The sequence below is a fragment of the Anolis carolinensis genome, chromosome 4 (genome assembly GCF_035594765.1).
Source record: "Anolis carolinensis isolate JA03-04 chromosome 4, rAnoCar3.1.pri, whole genome shotgun sequence".
NCBI classification, from domain to species: domain Eukaryota; kingdom Metazoa; phylum Chordata; class Lepidosauria; order Squamata; family Dactyloidae; genus Anolis; species Anolis carolinensis.
The window spans coordinates 32,033,574-32,048,003 of NC_085844.1; the positions used below are offsets into that span (position 1 = coordinate 32,033,574).

The 14,430-nt window shown below is 40.6% G+C and overlaps 1 protein-coding gene across 5 annotated transcripts in view; it reads left to right on the forward strand.

Moving 5' to 3' along the window:
- runx1t1 (RUNX1 partner transcriptional co-repressor 1) overlaps positions 1-14,430 on the forward strand; it is a 179,063-nt gene that overhangs the window by 127,726 nt on the left and 36,907 nt on the right. For all 5 annotated transcript variants that reach the window (XR_010005918.1, XM_008108352.2, XM_008108351.2 and 2 more), the window contains 3 exons: positions 9,926-10,176; positions 12,456-12,541; positions 13,622-13,817. Coding sequence is in view for 4 of the 5 variants with exons in the window: in XM_008108352.2 (XP_008106559.1) it covers positions 9,926-10,176; positions 12,456-12,541; positions 13,622-13,817 (533 nt within the window). In the remaining variant the exon portion in view is untranslated. The remainder of the gene's footprint in view (positions 1-9,925; positions 10,177-12,455; positions 12,542-13,621; positions 13,818-14,430) is intronic.

Consider the following 14,430-nt stretch of genomic DNA (forward strand, 5'->3'; position numbering starts at 1 on the left):
TACTGCAAACATTTTGGAAACCACTGTTTATACTTCCTTAAGATTTTAAAAACAGTTTCCGATAAGGGTGCTTCAGGCTTTTTGAACAAAAAGGTTATGTAAGAGACATTTAGCAGAAGCATTTAAAAGTAGCTAGAAGTAAAATAGGTTTTATTCCATGGACATAATAACCATGGATATATTTAACCATTAACACTTACCTTTTAAGCAGTATTCAGTATACATGGTTGAGTTAAATATCATACGTTCCACATCCACTCTATCTTCTATAGTTCATATGAGATGTGTCCAGAATATAAGTACAACCTGAGACTGAAGTACTTAATAAAAGAAGCAGGGAACATTTTCACTCAGCTGGATCCAGAATCAATTAGATTGTGCCATGGCCCAAGAAGCAATGGCATTTACACCACTAACTTACTGTCAGAAGATAATCCTGGAAAAAGTATGAACATTTAAGACTATGTTGAACTTTGAGAATCCAAATCAGTCAACCATACCAAGCAACCCCCACAGGGCAGAAGTTTTGGACAAGAGAGGATTTAATGTTTTACCTAACTTAAATTATGGTGTCGAATTATTCACCTGCTTTTCCACCAAAGTGTAAATTACTTCTAACAATTCTGCCTTTATTGAAAATATGTCTCTTTCACTCCCGTTTATTAGGCAACTAGGCAAATAGCACAACCTTTATTTTTTCTTATGTTTTCATATACTGCCAATGATCTTATGTTTCTCAGGAAGGACAATTTCTTGTTAGTATGTCACAAATTCATTTAACACATAGGAAGACACTGTCTGAACACAGTGAAGAGGCTTTTGTGAAGGATAAGCTGCATCAACCCCATGAAGTCTTCTAGAGTGCATACTATATGTAGACATCAGTATCTTTTCAGCTTTCCTGATATAAAGCTGCTGCCTGATGGTTTGAGGTGGCTGGATGTTGGCTGTATTGTGAAAGAGGTTGTAGGGGAATGTCAGGCACTGGACTGTTGTTTGTATCTGTCATGGCTATCAGCACTGGAATAGTTCTACACTGTCATGGTTGCAAAGACCTATGAATGGAAAGAGAAAATAGTTATGTTAACAATTGCAGAAATGCTTGGGAAAGACGTCTTGCAAGGTTGTATTTCAAAGAAAGGGAAACATCATGAATAAAATGAAACAGTGTAGAACTCTATTGAATCTTAAAGAGTTTTTGAAATAGCTTGTGTTTTAAATAAAAGTTTGCTTGAACAGAACTTCTCTGGATTTGGACTAACCTTTCTCATGTAGCAATCCACCCTAGGATTAGAAATAACACTTCCACAAAAAGTTTTTCATTAACAGAAGGTAGCTTTTTGGTCTATTCCTATTTAAGATTTTCATCTAATTGAGGAGATGCTGTAAGGCATAGGCTGTGGCACAGGCTGATTAGCAGTCAGCTGCAACAAATCACTCTGACCAAGAGGTCATGAGTGAGAAGGGCGGAATATAAATACTGTAAATAAAATAAATAAATGTGCATACAAAATACACGAGTCTGAAATAAAAATGCAACATTATTAAAGTATTACATTATAAAAATGTTACATGAAATAAATGGCAAATAAATGTAGCATTGTGTAAAGATGAAAGATTAAGAAATTGTATGATGGAGTCATACTATATACTTGTGTATAAGTCAGCCTCGTGTATAAATCAGATAGGATTTGGGCCCAAAACATGGATTTAATCTGACTCAAGGATACATCAAGGGTCATCCTGTGGAGAGGGTAAAGCATCAGCACTACCATAACCATTTTTCTGTCCAAGCATTCAAAAAGGCCTGGCATAATTTCTAGATATTTATTACTTATGCTGCTTTACTTGTGTCTTTGCTGTTGTTGTTTTTTCCCCTTGGGACAGCTTCTTCTGTTCTTCTGAGAATGATGAGGGGGCAATTTGCCCATAAGGAAACAAGTGGAAGATCACTCCCCACCCTTGCCCAAGTCACCTCCCATCTCACCTGTTTCTGCTAGTGCAAGCACTACCATATACTCTCCTCAGACGATGAAGCCTTGCACTCTTGTTCCAATTCCTCTTTGGTGGGGGTGGCAGAACGCTCCGTTCTTCCATATCCCAGACAATAGGATGGCCATGATGGTCCCAAGGGCAAGCAGTGACAGTCACAGAGCAACCCTACTGCATCACTGGCTGCTTGGGAGCCAGAAGACACAAGTGTACTGTTATTGGCAGACTGGAGAAGTTTCTGAGGCAGAAGTAAGAGCATAGGGCTTTGCTGGCTGAGAAGGGGATGGCGATGGGGCCCACAGCAGGAGCAATACACAAGATGTGAGGTAGTCTGTACAAAGCAGGGGGGAGGGTGTTCACTTGCTTACTCATGGTTAGTCATTCTCTCACCACTCAGAAGGGGCTCATTCTGTCCCAGTAACCTAAACAATTGCTGACCCCCCTCTGCTCTTTCCACTGCAACACAAAAGCATCAAAGAGCCACCTGAGCTGTCATTGTTTCCAACAGGCAAGATGGTGGACCGATATACAATGTTGACTAGACTTGTGCATTTCCGCAAAATCTTGAGCCGTTTTTCAGGGAACCCACATATCCATTTTCACACACCTCCTGGAAACAGGTGGGCATTCAAAAGGACGTTTTTGGTTCATAGCCCGAAAATGCAGTTGCTGATTTCTTGAAACTAATGTAAGGACATTGGAATAGTTTTAATGTTGCTGGTTGTGTTTCTTCCTGGATGGCTTTTGGCAGTCTTGTTTAATTTAAATATCTAAGGTTGTTGCAAATTTCATTTAGACACTGCAATTTTTTTATGAATGTAGGCTCCTTTATGATTCCATTTTTGAGTAGACAGTAAAATAGCAAAATAAAATTATAACTGTGATAATTATCAATTCTTCACACATCCTTGGAATTTGTCATATTCAATGGAGCCTGTCCTCTGAAGACTAAAGAAAGGTGAAAAATTCCTTTTTTGTACCTAGGGTACAAAAAAGGTTTTAAGGGTTTGAAGACAGTCTGAAAAATATATCCACTTGTAGTCATGTTCTTTTTCTGAATGCAGCTTCAGCATATTGTTTGCATATTCATTTTTCTGCTTCTAGCCGTTTATCTGTATGCCCACTACTACTGTATGCAAAGTTTTCATGAAGCAGCCTGACAGCAGAGTTTTGTGTTTCACTGAATGTTTTCTTGGTGCATATGGTCAGACACGGATGAGCAGCCACTGTGAGATTTTGGAGTCTATTAAACTAGCTCATTAAAAAGATCAATCTGTTTCTGTAATAACACTGGGAGCCATCAGTCACTGAAAGAGAGAAGAGAATGACACCTGAGGAGACAATACATTTTTGGTAATTTTGCATGGCATGTCAGGGACAAAGCACTCACTAGCACAATAAATGTAAATGACTTTTTAAAAGAAATATATTATTTCCTTTTGCAGGAATTTTTAAGTAAATTAAGTGCACAAGAATGGTATATGTGTGAGCATTTTCTTTGTTTGGTTGTAATCTATCCATATGATTTTCAGATAACAGTATACTTTTATCCATGTGTGGCAATTTATTAATGAAGGCGGGTTCAGAGCATAAATATCAATTTGAGGGAGTGTATGTGTATATGCTCATACACATACACATTCCCTCAAATGGATGTATGTATGGATGGATGGATACACACACACACATATACATATATATACACGCACATACTATTTTATCTAAGGGTGTGTGTGTGCTATATCACTAGATAAGTTGCTGGGGAGATCATCTGGAGTTTTGAAGTTCGGTGTCATCTGTACGCAGGTGACGTTCAACTCTATCACTCCTTTCCACCTGCTACTAAGAAGGCTGTTCAGGTCCTAAACTGGTGCTTGCCAGCTGTGGCGGTCTGGATGAGGGCAAACAAATTGAAATTGAATCCAGACAAGACAGAGGTCCTCTTGATCAGTCACAAGGCCAAACAATATAGGGTTACAGCCTGTGTTGGATGGGGTTACACTCCCCCTGACGATGCAGGTTCACAGCTTGGGAGTTCTCCTGAACTCATCACTGAACCTAGAACCCCAGGTTTTGGCAGTGGCCAGGGGACCTTTCCACAATTAAAATTTGTGCACCAGTTGTGCCCGTACTTTGGGAAGTCAGACTTGGCCACAGTGGTCCATGCTCTTGTTACATTTCATATCTATCTATCTATCTATCTATCTATCTATCTATCTATCTATCTATCTATATATAAATGTAATGTTTGTTTTACTATGGAGTAAACAGCAAAACCACTGAACCAAATCACACCAAATTTGGCCACAAAAGACACAGTCATCCAAAATATGCCTTTCAATAAAAAAAACCCTAGAAAAATAGACCAAATAACAGAGGATGAGGAAGAGCCTTTCTCCCCCTAACTGCCAGTTAGAAAGGTAGGCTCTGCAGCCTTTAGCCCCCCCCTTCCCCGGCTGCCTTTAGTCCCCGCCCCCTTCATATCCTAGCAACTCCCTCAGCCAAAATGGCACCCAGTGCTCAGATAGAGTGCACTTAGGGCTGATCCACACTGCCTATAAAATACAGATTATCTGATTTGAACTGGATTATATGGCAGTTTGGACTCAAGCTCCTTCCACACAGCTATATTATCCATTTATAATCTTAAATTATCTGCTTTGAACTGGATTATCTTGAGTCCACACTGCCATATAATCCAATTCAGTGTGGATTTTATACAGCTGTGTAGAGGGGGCCTCATATAATCCACTTCTAAACAGATAATATAAGATTATAAATATAATATAAAATAATTACTGTGGTATAATAATACAGAACAATATAATATCTAAAACCAGGACAGTAAATAAAGAGAAACACTCTGAAAGCAGGGAAATTGGGAATTCCAGAAAGGAAACAATCAGGGCCAACTAACACTTCTCAACAAAGGATTCCTCCAGGCAGGAAGCAGCCAGGCCTTGAAGCTGCAAGGTCATTAAATGCTAATCAAGGTGCCTAATTGCAACATTCATACCTACCGCACCAAGATTATTAATTGCTATTCAAACTGGCCAACCAAGGATTCCGCAAGGTAGAAAGTGGCTAGGCTTGCAAGCAGCAAGGCTATTCAGTGTTTTTCAACCTGGCCAACCAAGATTTCCCCTAGGTGAAAAAATCCCCAGGCTTTGAAGCCACGAGGCTACTCCGTCCCATTCAACCTGGCCTAGCAAGGATGCCCTATGTAGAAAACGGCCAGGCTTTTAAGCTGCAAGACTATTCAGTGCAATTCAATCTGGCCAAACAATGATTCCACTACAAAGGAAGTAGCCAGGCTTCAAAGCAGCTCTTTGATTGAGGGTGCTACTTCACCTACTCCAGAAAACGGCCAGGCTTTGAGGCTACAAAGCTATTCACTGCTATTCCACCTGGCCAACAAATGATTCCCATAAGCCACAGCAATACATGGCCGGACAAAGCTAGTAGATTAATAAAATGTACTCTATGTGGGGTTGTCTTTGAAGAGTGTTCGAAAGCTTCAATTGGTCCAACAGTCAGCCAGGTTGCGCACCGGAGTGGCGTAAAGGGAGCACACAACTCCCCTGTTGTGCCAGTTCCACTGTGCTACCAAACACAATTCAAAGTGCTGGCTTTAGTCTACAAAGTCCCAAATGTTTCTGGTCCAGTTTGCCTGTCCAAACACATCTTCCCCTATGAACTACCTTGGAGATTAAGATTGTCTGGGGAGTCCCTGCTCTCGGTCCCACCTGCTTCGCAAGTACAACCAATGGGAACGAGAGACAGGGCTTTCTCACTGGTAGCCCCATAGCTGTGAAACTCTGTCCCTAGCAACATTAGATCATCTCCCTCCCTTCTAGCCTTCAGAAGGAAAGTAAAACCTGGCTCTGGGATCAGGCTTTCGGAGAATAGCACAGTGCAATAATAGATTTGGAATATGTATAACAAGCATGGAATGACCTTGGATTACGATTTCTGGATGGCGTGATTTTAATATTGAATGTAATGTTTTAAATGTTTAAGATGTATTAATTTAAATTTAATTTTTTAAGCTCAATGTTTTGTATGTGTTTTAAGGCATTGAATAATTTCTGTATGGAAGTCACCGCCTTGAGTCCCCTTCGGAATAGAGAAAGGCAGGGTATAAATAGAGTAAATAAATAAATAAATATCTTAGCTAGTGATATAGAAAGAGGGTTGTTGTATGTCTTTCGGGCTGTGTGGCCATGTTCCAGAAGCATTCTCTCCTGACGTTTCGCCCACATCTATGGCAGGCATCCTCAGAGGTTGTGAGGTATGGAGAAAACTAAGCAAAGAGGTTAATATATATCTGTGGGAAGTCTAGGGTGAGAGAGGTCAGTGTGAATGTTGTGTAGTTAATCACTTTAATTAGCATTGAAAAGCTTATCTGCTGTCTTCTTCCTGCCTCTGGGGCATCCTTTGTTTAGAGTCGTTAACTGCCCTAGGTTGATTCATGTCTGGAAATCCTCTGTTTTCAGAGTATTGCTTTTTATTTACTGTTCTGTGGACAACTTCAACAGAAAGGAAGAAACCATGAAAATGAACAAAATCTGGCTACCAGTATTAAAAAACTCAAAACTCAACCAAAACATTGTACAACCAAAATGTTACTGTATTTTCATGGTAATCAGAATTGTAGACACCCAAGACTTTAAGTTCTAAAAACCTAGCTTACTTGGTTTATTGTTTCCCAGGTAGTTGTGGATGTCAGCAGCCTCCTGCTTGATAATCAAAATAATAACAGCATACACAGTATTGGATAATAAAAGGTCACAACCCTATTTGGTTACAGCGTATCTGGCTTGGCTCCCAAATGGATCAAAGATCCTCCCCCCTGCTGGCCCACTTGCCAATGGAAATAATACCTTTTACCTTAAGACAATTTCTGGGACGTCCCAGCCTCAGTCTATCTCACGATATACAGTGTTCCCTCACTTATCACGGGGGTTACGTTCTAGGACCAGCAGCAATAAGTGGAAATCTGTGAAGCAGGAATGCTATTTTAATTTTAATATTTATACAGTACATTATTTTTTTAATTTTAATTTTTATTACATTCCAACAATTAACAAAATTTTAGCGATGCATGTCTTATTTCAATATACATAATACCAAAAGTAACTAATGCTTAAATGACATTTTGAACGATCCTTTGGTACATTATTTTATTTACCCCATTGCTGCTGCTTCTCCTCCTCAGGGTTGCCACATTACTTAGGCCCTGCCATGTGGCTCTGGCTGCCTCTGCCAGGGAAGAAGGAATGCTGCTCCCTGAGTGAGCGAAGGAGGGTAGGCAGCAGTGGCGGCAGAAGAGGATTCCAGTTCTGGCTGCCTCTGCCAGGGAAGAAGGAATGCCTCTCCGTGAGGGAGGGAGGGAGGGAGGGAGGGCGGCAGAGGCGGCAGAAGGGTCTGGAAGAAGCGGCCACACTCCTCTTCTGCCATCGCTCCAGCCAGCCATGCCGGGAGACGTGGAGGACTCGAAAGAAGGGGCCTGACTTCTGCTGGCAGAGGCAGCCAGACTCCTCTTCTGTCGCCGCTCCCACCCACCCTCCCTCACTCACTCACGGAGCGGTGTTCCTTCTTTCCTGGCAGAGGCAGCCAGAGCCACATGGCAGGGCCGAAGCAAGGGGGCAGCCCTGAGGAGGAGAAGCAGCAGCAATGGGGTAAATAAATAAATAAATTTCCCCATGAAACAGCGAGTCCGCGATAAGCGGGGGAACACTGTACCACGCTTGGATGCAGTGTAACTATTCTGGCTGGATATACCTGGCTGCACTACAACTGTTGGCCAGGGTTCCCCATTTGGGAACTGCTTTACAATTGTCAGTGCCCAATTTCACTGGTGAATAACTTTATCCACGATGCCATGCCAACTGCCAAAATGCCAGTTGTGACAATACAGCAGTATGATTTTATACATGGAGTACAGGGTGGGCAGAAATGTATTTATTTATTTATTTACAGTATTTATATTCCGCCCTTCTCACCCCGAAGGGGACTCAGGGCGGATCACATTACACATATAAGGCAAACATTCAATGCCTTAACATAGAACAAAGACAAGACAAATGCGGGGCTCCGAGCTGGCCTCGAACTCAGAGTGATTTGTTGCAGCTGGCTGCAGCTGGTTTCTCAACAGCCTGCGCCACAGCCCTTGGACTGGCTGCCTCCTCCCAATGAGCTGGATATTTCCACCTCACCACCCTTAGTGGACTTTTTTGGGCAAGTCTGAAACCTGACAGTTGCACATGATCCTCTGGGGAGGGCCAATTGCTGGGAGTTTCCTTGTGCTCCCTGGCTGCCTCCCCACTTCTACCGGGAACAAAAGTGCCTGCCTTTTTACGCTGTCACAGTCTTTCCCATGCAAAGCACAGATCAGTGCTGATAATAGTTTGTATCTTTGTAAAATATCTTAAACACCTTTGCTGTTGTCATACCTTTAATTCACATGTATAGATTCGAATATGCAATTTTCACCTCACACATGGAAAATCCTAGCAATTCACAACATCCCTATTAATTAAAGGTTTTATTTTGAAGAATTCCACATGACTAGTTGTTTAGAGGGGATACACACATATACATACCAAGTACATAAAATGAAATTATACATTTTGCTGAACTAACTTTAGTTAGCATGGAACTATGCAGCATGGGTTTTGTTTTTTGTTGTTGTTTTTCTGACACAGTTCACTATCAGCAATGTAGATTTTTTGCAATTGTACCCTAGTTCCATAAAATATATACTTTTTTAACTGCTTGGTATAGTCTCATAAAAAAGCAAAAGGAGATATTTCTGTTTTCCCAGGGACAACTTTTGTCATTTCCTTTAGAATTTATGAAAGGAAAATATGTCCACTCCCTGGGTAATAGCAACTTAATACAATAAGAGGGAAAGTAAAGAAAGTCCTCCAAATAGTATAGCAATGTGTCTGTGCTGTAGGATAGCAGCAATTGCTTTGTGAGAACGGATCCAATTTCAAGAATCAGCATGACCACTTTAAAAATACAGTTGTGTAAACATTTTATGACACAGTTTCCTTTCAATCCCATGGCTTTTCCTTTTTCTGTCTATCCAGTCTCATGTAGGAAACATTGCACTCATTTCAACAGCATGGGATTCTTCTCCCAACACCACTGTACAAGCATAGATATTTGATAATAATCTTTGCATATCGGGTTCTTAAAATGCACCTGCAAAGCCCTTGAAATGTAAATAAGGAATATACAACACTAAGAGAAGGTGCTGGCTGTTGGTTAAGATAGGCAGACACACAGATTCTTGTGCTGTTCATGGACAAATGTTTTCTATAACTGTTATTCACGAAGTGGGTCCAAACATGCACAGGATCTTCTCTCAGACATACTGCTGTGTCCCTAAAACTCATTACAAGGTGACAGAAACATCTCTCTATCACTAAGCTGTGGTAGAAGATATGGTGGAGCCCTTTCTGTCCAACAGCCCAGAACTGCAGCAGATCCACAGGCTTTCTTCCCCATCTAAAAGATGGGTACAAATTAATACAATACATTCAAGCCTGGCATTTAACTCATGCCGTTAAAATATTACCAGGAAAGCAATGTCACAGAAAAGTTGAATATCTGTAATGATTGTAGATCATATACAGATTAAGGAGGAGGAATAGGAATGTACACTGGGCAACAAAAGAAGGAAGTTATTCTCCTAGAGGATATCTATCAATTTATCCATGTTGGTATTGCTAGATTTTAAGATAAAGCAGAGTACAAAATGGAACAAATATGGTACTAGCTGTTTTTTCATATACTCTGAAGTGAACATTGGCTATTAATAAATATCTTGATTATTAGGTGTACTATGGCAGTTGTACTCTGATTTCCTTTTTTTTAAAAATAATTATCTTGACCAAATCTCCTGTGCCATTTATATTTTCAGAACCAAAGAAAATGGCTTTGACAGAGAGCCTTTGCACTCAGAGCATCCAAGCAAGCGGCCGTGCACTATTAGCCCCGGCCAGCGGTACAGTCCAAATAATGGCTTGTCTTACCAGCCCAACGGTCTGCCTCACCCCACTCCGCCTCCACCTCAGCATTACCGTTTGGATGATATGGCCATTGCCCACCACTACAGGGACTCATACAGACACCCCAACCACAGGGACCTCAGGGACAGAAACAGACCTATGGGTAAGCAAAAGCCTTCCCAACTCTTAACCATGTTTTTCTCTAAGTAGACATCATACTCCACTTACTATGTGGTCACTAGTGCAATGTCTTGTAATTAATGCAGTCCTTTTGTTGATGACCTATGTTGATGCTTGCCTGAAGCTTAACAGAGGACTGAATCCCACCCATAAGTCACCTTTGCTCCATATCTCCTTATATAGATACAATTATCCAATTTAGGAATACCACAGGCATCTCTGGATTGAACTGAAATTCTAAGACATTCATATGTTTGATAATATTTTAGGTAGGAAAATCAGTGATATTTGGGTTTTTTTCATGCAGTCCCAGGTTTTGCTGGATTTTTTAATATACATTTTAATATGTCTATACTAGGTAGGAATATATTCCATGATTCATTGAAATGCAGATATATTATTTTTGGTAATCTGCTAGACTACCTATTCTTAGTATTCTTATTCTTATTGTTGTTTTTATTATACCCCGCTTTATCTCCCCAAAGAGGTCTCAAAACAGCTTGACATAAAAGCATTGGTATCCAGTTTAAAATATACAAATATGCAAACATTAAAACAAAATTAAACACAAACAGTATTTTAAAATTCAGTTAAAATCCATCAAACATATTCAACGTTAAAAATCATAGCATCCCCTGACTAAATCTTAAACATCTTCATCTTTAAATGCCTGTTTGAATAAAAAGGTTTTAGCCTGCCGCCGGAAGGACAGCAGGGAGGGGGCCATTCTGGCTTGCCTGGGCAGGGAGTTTCAGAGTCAAGGGGCAGCCACCGAGAAGGAAGGCCCGCTTTTCACGTTCCCTCCAACCAAGCTTGAGCTGGAAGTGGGACCAAGAGAAGGGCCTCTCCTGAAGATCTCAGGGCCCAGGCAGTTTCGTACAGGGGGATGTGGCCAGCCAAATAGCCTGGACCTGAACCATCTAGGGCAGTGGTTCTCAACCTGGGGTCCCCAGATGTTTTTGGCCTACAACTCCCAGAAATCCCAGACAGTTTACCAGCTGTTAGGATTTCTGGGAGTTAAAGTCCAAAAACTTTGAAGTTCATAACCAGCACTTTGAATTGTGCCTAGTAATGGACTGCTAGCCAGTGGAGCTTGTGTAACAGGGGAGTTGTCCGCTCTCTGTAGCTAGCCCCAGTTAGCAACCTGACTGCAGTTCTTTAGATCAGCTAAAGTTTCCGAGCAGTCTTCAGAGGCAGCTCCACCTAGAGCATGTTACAGTAATCCAGATGGGATGTAACTAAGTCATGTACTACCATGGCCAGATCTGGCTTGTCAAGGAATGGGTGACTTGGCACACAAGTTTTAAGTTTGCAAAGGCCCTCATGGCCACCGCCGACATCTTGGCCTCCAAGTTGAATGCTGAGTCTCGAAGGACCCCCCAAACTGTGGACCTGAGTCTTCAGTGGGAGTGTGACCCTATTCCCTATTCACCTATTCCCTGATCTGCCTTTCGATTGACCAGGAGCACCTCTGTCTTCTCTGATTGAATTTCCCCAAAATGCTCTCTTGCAGATTTGTGACAATTTCATATTTTGGGCCTTGTGGGTCTTTTTCTCATCAGGAATTTCACTAGGCAATACTGTGGATTCTTATAATTGATTGGCATATAGAGAATATTTGCTGGATAATAATAATAATAACAACAACAACAATATTAATAATAAAGAAACTTTATTTATACCCCGCCACCATCTCCCTGTGGGGACTCGGGGCAGCTTACATGAGGCAGAGGCCCGAACAACATAATGGAACAAAATAAACAACAATATAAACACAATTCACAGTATAAAAGATAAAACAAAATATAACATGAAACAAGAATATTATAACAGTTAAAAACCAGTCAACTAAAACAGCAATGCAAGAATAAATGTTGAATTAAAATGCATAGCTGGTAAGGACATAATACAGGGTAGATTATTAAAACCATCTAGGGTTGATTAGCTAATGACTGTCTCGCCAAAGGCCTGCCGAAACATCGAAGTCTTTAGTTGTTTCCTGAAGGAAGATAGAGAGGGAGCTAACCTAATCTCCCTGGGGAGGGAGTTCCAGAGTCGGGGGGCCACAGCCGAGAAGGCCCTCTCTCTCGTCCCCACCAGATATAGTTGTGAGGAAGATGGAAGTGAGAGGAGGGCCTCCCTGGAAGATCTTAGAGATCGTGTAGGTTCATAGGGGATGACGCGGTCGCGAAGATAGGCATGGATGACTTAAACCTGCTACTGATATTTTATTTTTATTTATTTATTCTGTGTTTTTGGCAGGGTTACAATGCACACGGCAAGAAGAAATGATTGATCATAGGCTAACAGACAGAGAATGGGCAGAAGAATGGAAACACCTTGACCATGTAAGTAATATACCATGTCTACATTTGTGTATAAATACTTGTATAAGAGTGACTATATCACAACTTTAAATGGTCTTAAAATGTTTATTATTTAAATTGAACTTTTAAGGTGTCTTTCCAGGGCATGTACAATTGTAACAATAGCATAAATAGGAAACACTTACCAGGGCATAAATCTAACTTACAACATCATAAACTCATTTGTAGAAAAAAACCCTACTTGGGGGGGAGGGGGGGCTTTTGAGTGTGTATGTGCAAAATATAATTTTTCAAGAAAGTTCTGAAGTATCAAAAATCTTACAGAAATTTCATAACATAGTATCTTGGTGTGTCAAACCATCCCTTTGAGTTCTGTGAGTATTTTTGCAAAGATAGCAAAAGGTGTGAGTATTCATATGCATATCTAGGTGTTTCCATTCAACTTGAATGATTCTTGGAAATAGCCTCAGCCAAGATCTTCTGCCCATATTGCAGGATTTCTACTCACATTGTTGAAGTAATATAAGAAGTTCTGGGCTGAGTAGTAGAAACTTGTGTTGATTTTCCTCCACATATGAGTATCAGCCGCAAAAATAGAAAAGGGAAAAGCCACAGAATAGGCAATTTCCACCTGGTCTTGAACACCCTCAATGTCACGAGTAGGATTTGGACTGCTGTGAGTTCTGTATGGTGTAAACTTCAAATATAGCATTTATAACTTCCCGACCAACTGTACATTGGATAGACTCCAGCAAGTCCAAAAGCTCACACTAATTAAAATCTCAGTGGCTTCTTCAAAACTGAATAGAGAGGTTGAAAATAGTTTTTTTCAACCTTTTTTGTGGTTAAGATAAAAATGAATAAGGTAATCAGAAACCAGCAAAAGATTATATTCCCTGGCTAATTCCAGGAAAACCAAGGTTAAAATCTCTTGGGTCAGCAACCATCTCTTGGCCTACCTTTATTCACAAGGTTGTTATCCTTATAAAACCAGGGGAAGGGGGGAAGAATCTTATATGGCACCTTGTGCTTTCTGGATAATTGACAAGATATGGAACAAATAGGAGACTTATTTGTTGTTGTTTTTTTCCTGACCACTAGCTCTTGAACTGCATCATGGATATGGTGGAAAAAACAAGGCGATCACTCACTGTGCTACGGCGATGTCAGGAAGCTGACCGGGAGGAACTTAATTATTGGATACGACGGTACAGTGATGCAGAAGATTTAAAAAAAGGCAATGGTAGCAATCATTCCCGGCAGCAGAGTCCAGTGAATCCAGATTCCATCCCTTTAGGTATTTTACCTGCTCTAAAATGGGAAACGTACAAGACAGAATCTGTATGTCTTTTTTACAACACTGTGGTGTGCCTTAGAATTTGCCCCTCCCATTTTCTCCAAGTAATTGTTTTTATTGTTGCAGTTTTCCCCAACATAGTTTGTATGTAAAATAGCCAATTAAAAAGTGGAGGAAATAGAATGGAATACAACTTCCCTCTCCAGGCATTCAGATGGATTAGGAAAATCAATCTTTTGTTTAAGGAGGGAAAACATGCCAACCAATAGTGTGTGAACTAGCAGCCAAAATCAGGACCTTGTATGCCTTTCTGATTCCTCTCAGATAGCCCTCTTGCATTTGCCAATTATTAAAATCCCTACCAAATCAGAGCCATCTGTTTAAATCCCAGTATCACAGCCTTTTTTAAAAATGGTATTTGTTTCATTTGCCTCAATTACCTTTGTATATAAATGATGCTATAAACGTCTACATACATACAGTATGTCGATAGGCAAGAGAGACCACAATTTCTGGAGACCCTAAGGCAAATAGATACATTATGGTTGGTACTCCTCCATCATACAGGCAGCTGATGGATCATGGCCATGGTATTTTTTAAAAACTCTCCAGA